Source organism: Hippopotamus amphibius, chromosome 5, assembly GCF_030028045.1.
Source record: "Hippopotamus amphibius kiboko isolate mHipAmp2 chromosome 5, mHipAmp2.hap2, whole genome shotgun sequence".
Lineage (NCBI taxonomy): Eukaryota > Metazoa > Chordata > Mammalia > Artiodactyla > Hippopotamidae > Hippopotamus > Hippopotamus amphibius.
The window spans coordinates 52,123,535-52,137,936 of NC_080190.1; the positions used below are offsets into that span (position 1 = coordinate 52,123,535).

The window sequence follows — 14,402 nt, forward strand, 5'->3', positions numbered from 1 at the left end:
TCCTGTGTTATCCAGTGCCTGGCCCTATGTGGTCGTTAAGCACTTGCAATGAGTCTAGTCCAAACTGAGATGTGCTATAAATATAAAATACACACCAATTTTTAAGGATTTAGTACAAGAAAAGAAAGTAAAATATCTCATACTTGTATACTGATTGTAGATTGAAATATTTTGAATATACTGTTACATAAAATATATTAAAATTAATTTCACCTGCTTCCTTTTACTTTTTTTGAAAAGTGTAGTTACTAGAAAATGTAATGTTGTTAGACAGTGCTGTCCTAATCAGAACAATTGTTACCAAGTACTGACTGCTTCCATACACCAGGGCCTTTATGTGCATTATTTCATGTAATACCGTGCTGCAATCCAATGAGGCAGATAATAGTTTCAAGTCCATTTTACAGAAGAGGAATTGAGGCTTGGAAAACTTAAGAAACACCGAGCTGAAACTGGCGCTCGGGCAGCAGGACTCAGCTCCAGGTTCCCTGCTTAATCACTCCCCAGGCTGCAACACAGGCTTTATTAGCAAGCCCCTTCCAAATCGGGCCCTTGCCCACTTCCAGTTTCCCTGCAGCAATACTAACCCTGTTCCCTCTGCCTGGCAGTCTTTCTCTTCCTGCCTCGGAAGGCCTTCCGGACTCCAGGATCCACCCACCTTTTCTAAATCCCCACAACACGGAGATCTCAGCAGGTCGGAGGCACCTGGCATCGGGGCGCAGGTGGGCTGCTGCCTTGCCCAGGAAAACACCCTCCCAGAGCTAGGGCCCTTCCTTCTTCCAGGCGCAGGCCGGCAGCTTCCCCCCGCCATCAGGTCCCCGGTGAGGATGGGGGCGTGGGGAGCAGCTGCTTCACAGTTCCCTTCCCTCTGCGCCCTTCAGCTTGGCTGGCCCCACCATCCCCGACGTGCCAGGAGAGAGACTTCATATCCCATCTCCGAGCCCGGGGCTGTTGCTATTTCTGCTTGACGGAATAAAGCCCGTCCAAATTAGAAGGTGATATTTCATCTCTAATTGGCAAGTTCAAAAGGCTCCTATCGCACTCGGCCGGCTCGGGAATGTGTAATTAAACAAGGTGATTTCTGACTCATTCCAGGTCGGGCCGGGTTCCCGCGAGCGCTCGGCCCCCGCCCGGCCCGCGGGAGACGTGGCCTCCCCACCGCCCGCGCGGGCGCCCCTCCGCCCACGGCCCCTTCCCGGGCCCCAGGTGCTCCGGGAAGCGGCCGCCCAGCCTCGGCGCCAGCGATAAGATCCGGGCTGCCAACGCCACCCTCCACCCGCAGAAGCCCTCGCGGGGAGCTGCAGCTCAGGCCGCACGCGGGCTCCCCGCTCTCCCCGGGGCGGGGAGGGGGCCCGGGTCCGCGACCCCCGTTTCTCCCGGGGCAGCCCGCCCTCCTCCCCGGACCCCACCCCCGAGAGAGGGGGCGGAGTCAGGCCGCCTTCCCCTCGGCCCGGCCGCCTCCTTCCCTCCGGGCAGGAGTGAGTTAACGTCTGCCCGGCCTGGGAACGCTGCGGAGACCCGCAGCTCCCGGGCTCCGGCACGTCTCGCGCGTCCGGGCTCCAGTCCCGGAAGGAGGAGGAGAGGGGCGCCGGGCGGGCCAGGCGGTGCGTGCCCCCGGAGCCGTGCCGCCCCCTGGCGGGGCTGCCGGGGAGAGCCGGCGGCCGGGGCGGGGCCGCCAGAGCCCGGGGCCCACCCCGGAAGATGCCCAGAAGGACCCGCCGGGAGCGGAGCCCGCTCCCGGGCGGAAATACCGTCCCAGCGCCCGGACGGAGCCTCAGCTCTGTCAGCCGCTGCTCCTGCAAATTCCTTATCACCCTCCCTCCTGTACTCCCCAACACCGCAGCGCAGCTGCTTCCTCCAGCTCCATCCGAGATTTTCCACCATTGCAGCCCGCTGCAAATTGCTCCCTAATCCTGTGGACTTCTAACCGCAGAACTTTGTGTTCTTTCCTCTGAAGACGCAGAGAAGGGCACCTCCTGTGTGCCAAGCACTGTGCTGGGTGCTTCCTTTCATTCCCCAGAGCACCAGGTGTACATAATATGCCTATTTTTTTGAACGAGGAAATACAGGCCCGGGAGATGAAGTACTTTGACTTAGACAGCAGAAAGGAGCCTGGCACCGGAGTCTGATGCTAAAAGCCACATCCACCACCCACACTCAACACTGCTGTCAGAGCACGTTTTATAAAACAGAGGGCTGAAGGGCCGATCGTAGCTCCTCTGCCACATCGAGTCAACTCCCCCAAGCAAGGTGCTTCCTGCCTCAGTCCCTGTCTTATCTTCTCTTAAGTTCACTGAGCAGGGGCATGCAGGGGAAGGAGGGGTCTAAGCCAGCCCAACAACTGCCCTGGAGCTCTGGGGAGAGGCGCAACTTTGCCTAGGAAAAGGTAGGACATAGGCTGAGCCCTTGTTCCTGCAGTGATGAGAATGGGGACCAGAGCAGAACAGCCAGCCAGTGAGGCCAGCCACCGGCAGACCGTGTGTGGGCCACTCTCCCGCCTGTCACATGTGCTCTCCATATCTCTAGTTAGCCTGTCCCAGCTGAAGAAACCAAAGACCAGGCAGTGAGCAGCTTGCCCAGCATCACATTACGCAGTAGGTCTGTTCAAAGCCAGTGACATTTTTGTTATAGCTGCCCATCCTCTGGCTTGAGCCAGACCCAGACTCCTGGAGGAACAAGGCCCTCCCCTCTAAACCCTCTCTTCCTCACCTGAAGCCTGGAAATCCCCAGGCAGGAATGGCCTTTTCCTGAGAGCTGGGAGGCTCCATCCCTGCCTGGCACTGCCCACCTGTCTCCCCAGCACCAGAGGCAGCTTCCATAGGATTCTGGCCCACAACTGGAGGAAGGAAGGCTGAACCTTATTAGCAGGGCCTCTCTAACCACCATCCTTCAGGGGGATGTGGCTTTGGAGCTGACCCCTGGAGCCCATATCCAGCCTAGACAGCCTCCCTTACCACTCTGCCTCTCACCTGGCTGGTAGACAGAAGGCCGGATGCTGGCAGTGGTGACAACCCGGGGCTTGGGAGCAGGGGCAGCTGGGGCCTCGCTGTATGTATGTGCGGCAGGTGCCGGAGAGGTGGCCACAGCGGGACTGTAGGCAGAGGCATGGGGCCTGGAACCAAGGGGGGAAAAGTTAGCAGCCAGAAGGACAGCCCCACCCGGGCCCTGGGGCTTGGAGTCATGGCAGGCTGGCCCCCGATCTTTAAGGAGCCTCTGTAAGGAGGAAACCTGACGAAGATGTCCCTGGGGAGCTGCCAGAGGCTGTGAAGGAAAGAATAGGAAGTCTTAGGGGGAGGAAGCTGCTCCTTGGGTGCTGAGTCTTGGTGAGTCTGGTTAGAGCAGCAGGGACACTTGGAGAGATACAGCCCATTGCTGGTGCCACCGCCTTAGGAGAGAGGGAGGAAAGGCACCCGCCAGATGGGAGGACACAGGGAAAACCCTTCACCCTTTGCGGAGAGACTGAGGGATGGGAGGGTGGGGGCTGAGGTGGGGAAGGGGGCAGAGGCAGGAGAGAGGCGAGATGGAGATGGTCAGAGCCACCCGGCTCCTTCCACCTCCTGACCTTTTGGGGCACCTCATAGCCTCAGACCACCACCTGGCCTCCTCCCCCTCCCCCTTTCTATTATTGCTGGAGGGAGCAGCAGAGTCTCAGGTTTCTGGGCAAGCATGCTCCAGGGAGGTCTCAAGGGAGGCCAGGAGTCACCCCCCCACACACACACACAGAGACTCCTCTTCCATATAGGATTCCTGTTGCCCTCCTCCCAGTGGATTAGCTGCCAAGAGGCCTAAAGCAGCCTTTTCCCACTTGTGACCCAAGGACCATGGGACCAAAAAGATGGAAAAAAAATATGTCCCAGTTCATTGCCCTCAGGAAATGCTGTGCTTGGCCTCTCCTCTTAGAGAACTAAAGGCTCCAAGAATTCCTGCAGCTAAGCAACCTGTTTAACTTTGTCTGATCCGGTGTTTTCTAATTCCATTTGTCAGTGAAACCCCCCCCCTTTTTTTTTTTCATTTAAAACTAACAAACACCTTATAGAACACGCCCCTGGTCTCTCCCTGCATCTTTCACACCCTAATGGGGATGACATGACCACACCAGGGCTAATGGGGCATTGATGGCGGTGCTGGAGAAGTGAGCCCTCGAAAATATACCGCTCCCTACCCACCCGTGGCTTCCTGCCTTCCTTCCACCCACCTGTTGCTCATGGGCCAAGGGCCTGCCCATCTCTGCTGGGCAGAGCTGTAGGATAAGTGAATACCTTCTTCTCTAGGGCTCTGGGAGTGGGTTGCCCTGAGCTAAACTCCTGAATAAAGGGTCTGTGGCGCTGCCCCAGATCACCTGAGATAGAATGAGCCTCAGAGAGCCGGTGTCTCATATCTGGGGGCTTGCCCTTCCAAGCTGCCATGTTTCTGGCTGAATGAGGACATTGTCTCCTCTCCCTGGGCTTACCCTTCTCTGATATACCCCTGTTAAGACCAACGGAGTAGGAGCCTCAATGGAAGAGAAAGAGGCAGTGTCCAGGAGGTGCCAGCTTCCACTGTGGTAGGAGGAGGCCAGACTCTCCCACCAGTGGAGGATGTTTTCCCAGCATCCCAGTAGCTACAGGTCAGAGATTGGTGTTGGGGGAGCAAGCAGAGACTTAAGCCATCCAGCAAGAATTCCGAGGCCATGCTGGGTGTCCATTTGTCTCCCACTGGCTCCCTCTAGCTCCATCCCAGCCTGTGTGAAGGAGGGAAGGTAGCTGGGCCCAGAGCGTGGTCCCTTGGCCCCCTCTGCTCCGGTCTGATGCTGGGAACCCTCCAGGTCCTTCTCCAACCTCTGCCCAGGCCTCACATCTCTTTCCAAGGCAAAATGGAGGAAGGGTTTGCCCTGTTGAGGGAGTCCCGAGGGCCCCCAGACACAAAGGCCTGGAGTGTGGTGCTGGAGCCTGCCCTTGAGTAGGGCTGGGGCCCCAGGGATGAGGCTAGACAGTCCACAGGGCCCTGGCACCTAAAGCTCCCCCTTCAAACTGGGGAGGCATCTTCTCACTAGACAGCAAGGACATATCTTATCCTTCTCAAGGTTTCTTCTTTGTGCAGGGAGCAAGCCCCTTACCTGAAGAGATTCTGGTGCGCAGAAGGGAAGCAGCTTGCTAAGTGCCCCCAGGAAGCTGGAATATGAGGACCCCTGAAAGCCTAGGCTAGGCTCTCCCTCGACGCTTGAGTCGGGCTGGGGAAGCCTGGGCTCAGCACCACCTGGGTCACTGCGAAGACCAGGGCTAGGGGCGCAGCACACAGGCCACTTTGCCCACCCTTCATGGGCCTCAGGCTGCACCAGGGAACTATGCGCCCTGACCTAGAGGTGTTCCCTTTCCAGCAAAACCCTGGGAGGGGAGTGTGGAGACTGGAAAAGCTGACTCTGACCCCAAACACCAACTTGGCAGCTCCACACATCCCAGAAAGAGCTGGGCCTGCCTGGCCTGTTACACTGCCTGGCGGCTCCAGAATGACCTGTCCCACCCATCCCTCTGCCTCCCGGCACCTCCCTGCACCCTTTTCAACATGCCCCTTCCCCACCTTTGCTGAGTATCCACAAGGGCAACCAGGAATGCAGTGAGTTGCAATACTTGAGGGCATTTTATGTGCTAGGTGTTTTATGTACACGTTTTCTATGCTGACCCTATAAAATAAGCATTGCATTAGTGCCTCAGCAGATGAGGAAACTGAGGTTCAGAGGAGTTAAATCACTTTCTAAACGTTACAGACAGTAAGTGGTAGAAGAGATGCGAATCCCACTCCATCAGGTGCCTCTGGAGTTAGCATGCTTCCCCATCAAGAGAAGGCAAAGTAGTTGCTAAATATCTGACCAAATCTGACCCATCTTCAGTGGGTCAATGTACCTTCCTCCACGGAGGCTTCCTTGATTTTCTTTCTTTCTCTGTAATCCCAGCTCCAGGAACACGGACTTTCCGGGCAGTCTCTCTTTGTTATTTAACTTTGTATATGAGTGTTTTACCTCTCTCCCTACAGCATGCGCCCCTGGGGCAGGGTGACACATCCAGCTTCTGTCCTCGGCCCCACACCGTGTGCTTCCCTGAAGTGCACCTCCAGTCTCCCCTTCACCCTCAGCACCAAGCAGTGCTGAGCCTTGGCGTCCCCAGTGCCCTGGGATTCTAACCATTTGTATGGGCCTTTCTGAGGGTCCGACCCAGATGGCCCCGGGGAGGTGAGTCCTGCCTCCCTTCCCCGCCGTCAGGGCCGGCACCTGTGGGCCATTTACCTTGGACTGTCCTCGGGGCTTGAGGCAGGGGCTGCGGCAGAGGCGGTGGCAGCGTGGGCAGCAGCTGTGGCCCGGGGTGGCGAGGCTGTGCTAGGAGAGGCAGCAGGCGGCTGGGCAGAAGCGGGCAGCAGCGGGGGGGCGGCCTGGCTGGTGCACACTGGAGCATGCTCGATAGGCGTGCTGAGGGGGCGGACCCAGAAAGACAACAGGTCAAGGGCGCCCCTCTGCACGCGGGTGGTGGCTGCAGGAGAGGCAGGCTGAGCTGAAGGTACTAGCCTATTACAAACAGAGCAGGATCTTCCAGAAGGCCTGTCCCCAGGCTCAGGGAAAGAATACCCCCACCCAGGACCCCAAGAAGGAAGGGCTGGGACCACAGAGAGGCTCACAGTAACATCGAAAATATTCTCAAGCCTAGGGAGACTCCCCTGCCTCCCATTTTTGTGTACTTCCTAATTTGTCAGTCTCAACATGTATTATCAAAACAGTGTGGTCAAAAAGTAGTCTAAATTATCAACCAAGGTTTCTCCCCCATGAAGTTTTCCTTTTTCTTTCACCTTTCGCCATTGAATCAGAGGCATGCATTGCCTTTGAGAAAGGATGATACAATGAAGAAAGCAGAGGTAAGATATTTTGTTGTCAAGGGCTTAAGCTCTGAAGTTGTGAAAGCCTGGGCTTTAGGCTTCGAAGGACTCAGGGCACTGATGATACATTTGGAAGACAGGTGAAAGCTACCATGCCAGGCAGATCAAGGTCATCTAGACCAGAAAGGCGGCAACGTGGTGTGAGGGATTCGAGAATAGAGGCAGCTGTGCCCGTTTTCTGGGCAAACCCTGGGGAAGTGGCAGAACCCCAAGGTCCCCTATGCCCAGGCCCATGGTGAAGGGGTAGGCAGGCCTGAGGCAGCCCAAAGACCTGCAGGCCATCTTGTGGCCCTGGGGGCTGTAGACAGTTTCCCACACACCTGAGAGCGACAGGGACATGGCCCTGAGCACCTGCACATTTGAAAGCCCCTGTACTTAGAAACAAGAGAGGTGAATCCTCTGCCAGTGTGGACCAGTGTGACCAGATGGGATGGGGATCTTCCAGCAGAAGCCAGCACAGGTAGACCACGATCAAGGGCCAGGTGCCCAGACTCCCTACCCCACCCTCCTTGGCATTCTGCAAGCCCCTCTTCCCCAAAACCTCCCCAGACAAAAGAGGCGAATCAGAGCCTGGGTCGATGGAATTGGATTTCTGCTACCTGTGAAATGAGGCAGGGAGTAAAAATTAAATTGTAGGAAAGCAAAGAAATGTATGTGGGCTGTTGGACTAAGATCTGTACTTGCTGCACTGGCGGCAGGATACTGCAACTCCTATGGGTGGGAATGATTTTCCTCATGCTATGAAATTCAATTATTGACCTGCTATTGTGTGCTAGGCCTATGTCTTTAATCCTCACAAAAACCCTCTGATGTGGGTACTATCAATTCTTTTTAATAGGTGAAGGAATGGAGACTGAGAGAATTGAACTGCTCAAACTCCTAGAACTTGTAGATAGTGACAGCGGGATCTGACTGAGGCGTGTGGATTTGAAGGCTTACCCAATACCTCAAGCGGCCCCTCATACAGGAAGAAAGAACCTTCTTCCTGCCATCAGTCAAGTAGAATCTTTCCCCAACAAAAGGCTCTATTCTTATTTGAACTAATTAAAATAATCCTCTTCCCTCTCTGAGCACTTACCATGTGCCAGGCCTTGCACTAAACAGCTGTGTAAGCGGCACCCCATTATTCCATTTGATCCTTTCAACCTCCGTGGGCAATTGGTATCAAGATCCTCAATTTACAGATGAGGAACCTGAGGTCCAGAGAGATTGAATCTCTGCTAAAACATCACCAACTGGCAGAGATGGGTGCGACCCCTAACCACTGCAGCACTTCTCAGATTTTAATATGCAGGCAAATCGCCTGGGAATCTTGTTAAAATGCAGCTTCTGGTGTGGGGTGGAGCTGAGAGTCTACATTTCTAACAAGCTTCCAGGGGATGTTAATGTTGCTGGTCCATGGACCACACTTTGAGTACCAAGGTTTTACAGAGGTCTGTTCCAGATAGGGATGTCAGGGGGGCCACGAGCTATTTACCAAAGCACCACGACATGCTCGCCTCCATCCAGTGAAGTGTATGGTAGAGAAAGGCATGAAATAGCATGAGAAGATCAGGGAAGAAGAGGGCTGGAGCAGAGGCAAGGCCTTGAGTTGATTGCTGCAGGGCGGGAAGCACCATTCTTGTCTGTGACTGCACAGGAAGCACCCAGGGTGGATGAGGGCAGTGGCCAGGCCCTGTCCAGCCCTTTCCCAGCTTAGTGGTTCAGAGAGGATGCCTTGGGCAGCCTGTAGTGGTGCCCAGCCCTGGCCCTTCCAAGAGGCCACTCACCTACCCTTCATGAAAGAACCTGGCTTCTGGAAGCCATGCCTGTGAAGCGGCTGCCTCAGAGAAGTAGCTGCAAGTCCTGACACCATACCGCTGAGCTGGCTTCTCAGACCCCCACGGTGTGGACACGTATGGCCTGGGAAGGCCCCAGCTGGCAGAGGACACTCTTCTCCTTTATCTGTTTCTCCCTGACCCTGCCACATGCTTCCAGTGGGCTTCTGGGAACTGAGGACAGCAGTGATGAAAATACCCAGGCTGGGGAAAGTATTCTGTAGGGCAAATAGGAAAGTGGTATGCCTGTCCCCTGTGCTCCAATTCCCGGTCAGACCAGCTTACCTGCGGCTCTCCCCAGGCACAGCTGCAGGCGAACCCTGGATTCTGGGGCTTTGAAGTTGGAGCTGGATATGACCCTAGGGAAACTCGACATCTACCACAGGGCAGGACCAAGGGCATGCACGTGAGCCTGCTGCGCGGGGCTCTGGCTGAGCGGCATCCGCTCTAGGGCCACTGTCTGCAGACACCAAGCAGCCAGGGCCTAGGGGAGGTAGGAGCAGCACTGAAGAGCATCCCGGAGGATGCTGGATTCTTGTCCAGGTCAGCTCCTGCCTGAAGTTTCCTGAGCCCCCGGAAACTCAAAGCGGGGCGGTGGGGGGGGGTCTCAGAAAGCAAGCACTGCAGAGAATTTGCTAGACCCTGGCTTCAGTCCTAAAGACAGTGCCTGTTAGATCACCCCAGCCTGGTCTAGGACTCAATAGCTGCCTCCTGCCTTGTCATAATTCATCTTAAACATCTAAGCAAAAACCAAACCAACCCAACTATACCAACTGCTGGTGGCTGCAGGGGAAGGGTGTGGCCGAAGGAGAAATAGCCTGGCTACAGTCCCCCTTTCAGCCCATCCCTTCACCCAGTTGGCATCAGGGTGCAGTGTGCTAACCCTGTGCTCTGCTCTGTCGTGGTGGCCTTTGGTTGATGCTCTTACTATCAACAATGGTACTATTTATGGAAAGGATGGGGATGGTATTGGTAGTGGTGCTGGGCCGGGGGTTGGTCGTCATTGGGCTCAGGCTGGAACTGCTGGCGGTGGTGGGGGTGCTGTGATTGATGGTGCTGGGCGCTGTTTGCCATTACTGGGGTGATGATGCTATTTATGTTAGCTAAGAGAATAGAATATGAACATCTCTGTTGATTAGATGATGACAGAACGCCAGTCAAGTGGTTGGTCTTGAAATTGTTCGTGCTGCCCCCCACCCACATTCCACCTTGCAGCCTGATGATGTTGTTTAGGGCAGCCCTGACCATGTCACGTTGCAGCAGGGCTGCTGCACTACACCACTCCAGGGGCCCCACTCACACCATAGTCTTTGCGATGACACCCCTCCGGAACTGCGCGATCCACAATGATTCCCTTAGGCTACAGTGTGAATGGTGCCCTGCAACCTTCACTAGCTCCACACTGCCTTCAGAATACAGTCAAAATCCAGAGCCTGGCATTCCAGCTCCAGACCACTACTAACCATAACATCCTCTGCATGCCCTCCATTCCAGACAAAATGATTAAATCAGGGCTCTGGGACACTCCTTCTTCTCGTCAGCACCTCTGCTCTCTCTGCTTAGAGTACCTGTGCAGCCTTCCATAACTGCACATGCCCCACTCCTAACTGTTCCCGAAGATCAAACACACAGACGCCTTCTTCCAGAAAGCCTTCTCGGATCCTCCAGTTGGAGGATCGCTCCCTGTCTCTGGACCTCACGTGCTCAGCCTTGCATCGTGGTCAGCCACAACCACATCAGCCCTCTCTGATTCCTTCTGCACCCACAGCAGCCAGGCACAGTGCCTCGACTAACGCCCGTGGACACGGAATGCTGAATGAGGACATCTCTCCTGTTCACTTCAGAGGGCTTTATACAGACCCGTGGCCTGGGGCCCCCCAAGGTGCTGCATGCAGCGGCCTGGGGAGGCACCAGGCAGGCTGGAAAGCAAACGAGAGCCTTCCAGGGCTTCAATCAGGTGGATAAGAGGGCTGCAACAGGCAGGGGGATGGGAACAGGGGACAGGGAGGCCACCAGCTCTGATGGATTGGCTCAGGTCCTCTGCCAGCCTTGGGACACCCACCACCTGGGGCCTCTCTCTGTCTGGCAGCCCCCAACCCCCAACCTACGCTTGGCCTTGGAAGTCCTCAATAAAAGGTGAGCTAAGTATGAGTGTGCTCCAGAATGCCTAGATGCGGGCAGAAGCACACACCCCCACCTCCCCTGTTGCTTCCCTAGCCAGCCTGCCTTGTCTGGTCTTCACCTTGGCCCTGGAGCCAAACTGCTAGAGGCAGGAAGAGATGGGAGGCCAAGGTGGAACAGGGTGGTGAGGGGTTTGGGGAAGCATCTCAGGGTGGTAGGCAGGATAGAATAGTCTCCATGGCCAGAGCTTCTAGATGCTAAGGTCCCCGGAGGCAGAAAGGGAGCCTGTGCCCAGGTAGCGGGAGTGGGAGCGAGGCTCTGGCCCAGTCCAGCCCCAAGGGTGGCGGGGGAGGCCTGAGGGATGGTCCTAGGCACCCAGCACTATTTGCCAAAGGCCAACGAGCTCATGTTCTCAGCCGGTGGTTCCCACAGTCGGGGATGAGGCTGATGGGTACACAGGTGGGTGCGGAGGACATGAACCTGCCAGCCTGGCCCTTCCTAAATGCTCAGGACTAGGACAAGGCCGTAGGTGTGTGGAAGTCAGAAGCAAGGGCCTTCCCCGCCCTCCTGCCACCTGGGCAAGACTCCGCCAGGCACACCTTCCAGCTCCTCTCCCCTGAGCCGTGGCCTGGCCCCAGGGGACCCCCAGCATTTCCCCTGTGAACTGCTGCTTAGTTCTGGTGTGTCCGCCTCAGTCCTTCTCTCCCTCCTGGACCAGGGCTGAGCACGAGCAGTGCCTTCCGGGGACAGGGGCTTGTGGCACGCTTTCTGATGGGGAGGGAGGGATGGCCCAGCCTGCTGTCTGTGGCAGGAGAGGCGGGGGCATTCAGATCCCGCTTCTCCATCCACACGCACTGCTCCAAAGGAAGCTAGGGCTGCCCCCAAGCCCGCGGCACAGATTCTCACCTGCCATCCCCTCTGCCTGTGCCCTGCAGCCCTGGGCAGGGCCCCAGGAGCAGGAAATCAGTGGTGGGTAGAGCTCACTGGGTCCCAGCCCTGGCGGGCACTGCCCCTACCCCTCTTCTGCAGGTACCTGTCCTCTCCTCATCTCAGACCTGCCCCCTTGGGTGATACGCACACAGGCACAGCAGGACTGGGGCTGGTGTGGTTCATTTCAAATCCTCTTTATTTCAGAACGAGCATGCTTATATGTACAGGAGAGAGAACTAGGGAGCCAGCACACACAGCACAGAGAGGAGAACACACGCTCCAATCTCACCATGGCCAGGAGGGGCCTCTGCCTCATCTACCCTGGGGCCTCCTCTTCCTCTGCAGGGAGCCCTGTCCTGGGCTGCGTGGGCTCCAGAGGGCATGAGGGAGTGAGTGGGGCTGGGGAATTGGCCTCTTCTCAGGACCCTGATCTATGGGCAGCTCATTGCAGGACGCCACTAGGCCAGGCTGCCACTCCCAGGAGCTGAGGTTGGTGGGAAACGGACCCCTTGGTTCTTGGCGTGTTCTGCCAGCAACCCCCATCACGTCCTCTTTGATCTACAGGAAGGCCCTGTGCAGGGGAGCAGAGGCTTGGGCTATTCGGGAGGTTGTGAGGGGTGCACTGAAGGGTGGGGGTAGAGTGGGTGCAGTGTAGCATGGGGCTGGGCCTTGGCCACCAGCTCGGGGGCAGGCAGAGAGCACAAGTGCTGCAGGTGACTAGCGTGGGCGCCCCCCAGCACAGTCATACATTCTCGAGCATCACCGTGCGGCTCACGCGCCAGGTCTGCGTGGGGGGGAGGAGGGAGGGGGTCCGGCCTGAGAGAGGCAGGGGGATCCCAGACAGCCTTTTAGCTTTTAACATTAAGGATTTGGGCTGAAAGGCCATGGTGCCAGTTGCGCAATTTGGCAAAACGTGGGCTGTTACGTTCCGTTTCAAACCTTTCCCTGTGGCACAGAGAGAGAAACAGAGAGACAGAGACAGAGAGAGAGAAAGGGAGAAAGAAAGGGGTTAGGGGGTGTGTCCGCCATCGCCCTGTCTGAGAGCTGGGGCAGGGGGCATGGGAGGGAGGGATTCAGCTTGGAGAGGCTGTGCCACCCAGGGGGCACTTTCCAGGGGTTCAGGCAGAGTTGCAAGGACCAGGATGGAGGGACTGACGGCCCCGACTTGACTTAGCCATGGAGAAGGGGCCTGGCTAGAGGGCCTGAGGGCAGGCTGGGCGAATGGGAGCTCTCTGGGTTCTCCCTGGCCTGTGTGGTTAGGGCTGGGCAGGGCTGCTTTGGCTGTGGGCTCTCGGGATTGAACCCCATAGGCAGGTAAGCCTCACATGGTCTCTGTCCCCTAGGTGGGCATCAAGAAGGAGGAATGCCTGTCCCCCTGATGAGGCGTGGTGAGCAGACCTGCCACCTGCCTATGCTGCCCCAGTCTCTGCCAACCCTTTTCTGTCCCGAGAGAGAAGACTTCAGACACCACTGACTGCCCCGCCCACCTCGGCCTGAGCACAGCCAGGCACACGCGTGCACACGCATACTCACAAGGCCGCTGACACACACTGAGGGTCAGAACTTCCCGCCACTTCCTGCCAGCAGGGCTTCTGGGGCTCAGCCCACAGCCCGCTCAGCCAAGGGCACAGGACAAAGCAGGCAAGGAACAGCCAGAAACAGAGAAATGGAGGAGAGAGTGTGCCTGGGAAAGGCTAGGGCCACAGATGTCAGAATCCTAGACCCTCCTGGCCAGAGGGGCCTCTAACATCATCCAGAACAGAGGTGCAAATTGGTGGCCCAAACTGGGGCCACATCTAGCCACAAACACAGTGTGCTTAACCTGGAGAGTGTTCAAAACTCATTTTAAAAATTAATTGCTATATCCAGATGATGGGTACTACTTGGCAATAAAAAGACCTGAATGAACCACTGGTACACGCCACAGCTCGGATGAATCCCCAGAGAATTAGACGGACTGAAAAAGCCCATCCCATAAGGTTACAGGCTGCATGATTCCATTTACATAACATCCTTGAAATGACAAAATTACAGAAAAGAGAACGGGTAACAGGTTAGTGGTTGCCACAGGTTAAGGACAGGGTGTGCACAGTAGGGAGGTGGGTGTGGCACCATGGGGAAATCCTGGGGTGATGGAAGTATTCTGCATTCGACTGTACGGGTGTCAACACCCTGATGGGGATATATTGTACTGTAGTTTTGCAAGACGCTACCACTGGGGGTAAAGGCTACGTAGGATCTCTCTGTATTACTTCTTGTAACTACATGCCAGTCTGCAATTGTCTCAAAATAGAGGGTTTAACAAATGAATTGCCAGCATATAAAAATCAGGAAGATCAGCTTTAGATCTTCAAAAATCAGAGTGAGGGCAATGCTGGTCTTACCTTTCTGCACGGTAACAGTCCCGTGTCCCCACACGTACACCTGGCCACCATCCCATACCTGTGTTACCTGGCAGACACCCCCACCCCACACCTTAAGTCCGGCCATGGTATGGGTCTCTGTGTAAGGCTCTGTTTGACAAGAGGGGCCCCCTGCTCATATATTTGAGAACCACTGGTCCAAACTTTCCTAATACCAAGAAGAAGCCAAGGCCCAAACACGTCACATGAGTAGCCTAAAGCCACATGGAAA

The 14,402-nt window shown here is 56.2% G+C and overlaps 1 protein-coding gene across 5 annotated transcripts in view; it reads right to left on the bottom strand.

The window, feature by feature from the left end:
• LDB3 (LIM domain binding 3) overlaps positions 1-14,402 on the bottom strand; it is a 57,486-nt gene that overhangs the window by 16,352 nt on the left and 26,732 nt on the right. For 3 of the 5 annotated variants that reach the window (XM_057734278.1, XM_057734275.1, XM_057734276.1), the window contains one exon: positions 2,970-3,112. In XM_057734278.1, the coding sequence (XP_057590261.1) occupies positions 2,970-3,112 (143 nt within the window). Of the gene's footprint in view, positions 1-2,969; positions 3,113-11,942; positions 12,714-14,402 lie in introns of those variants that run through there. The other 2 variants (XM_057734280.1, XM_057734277.1) reach the window with 1 other exon arrangement.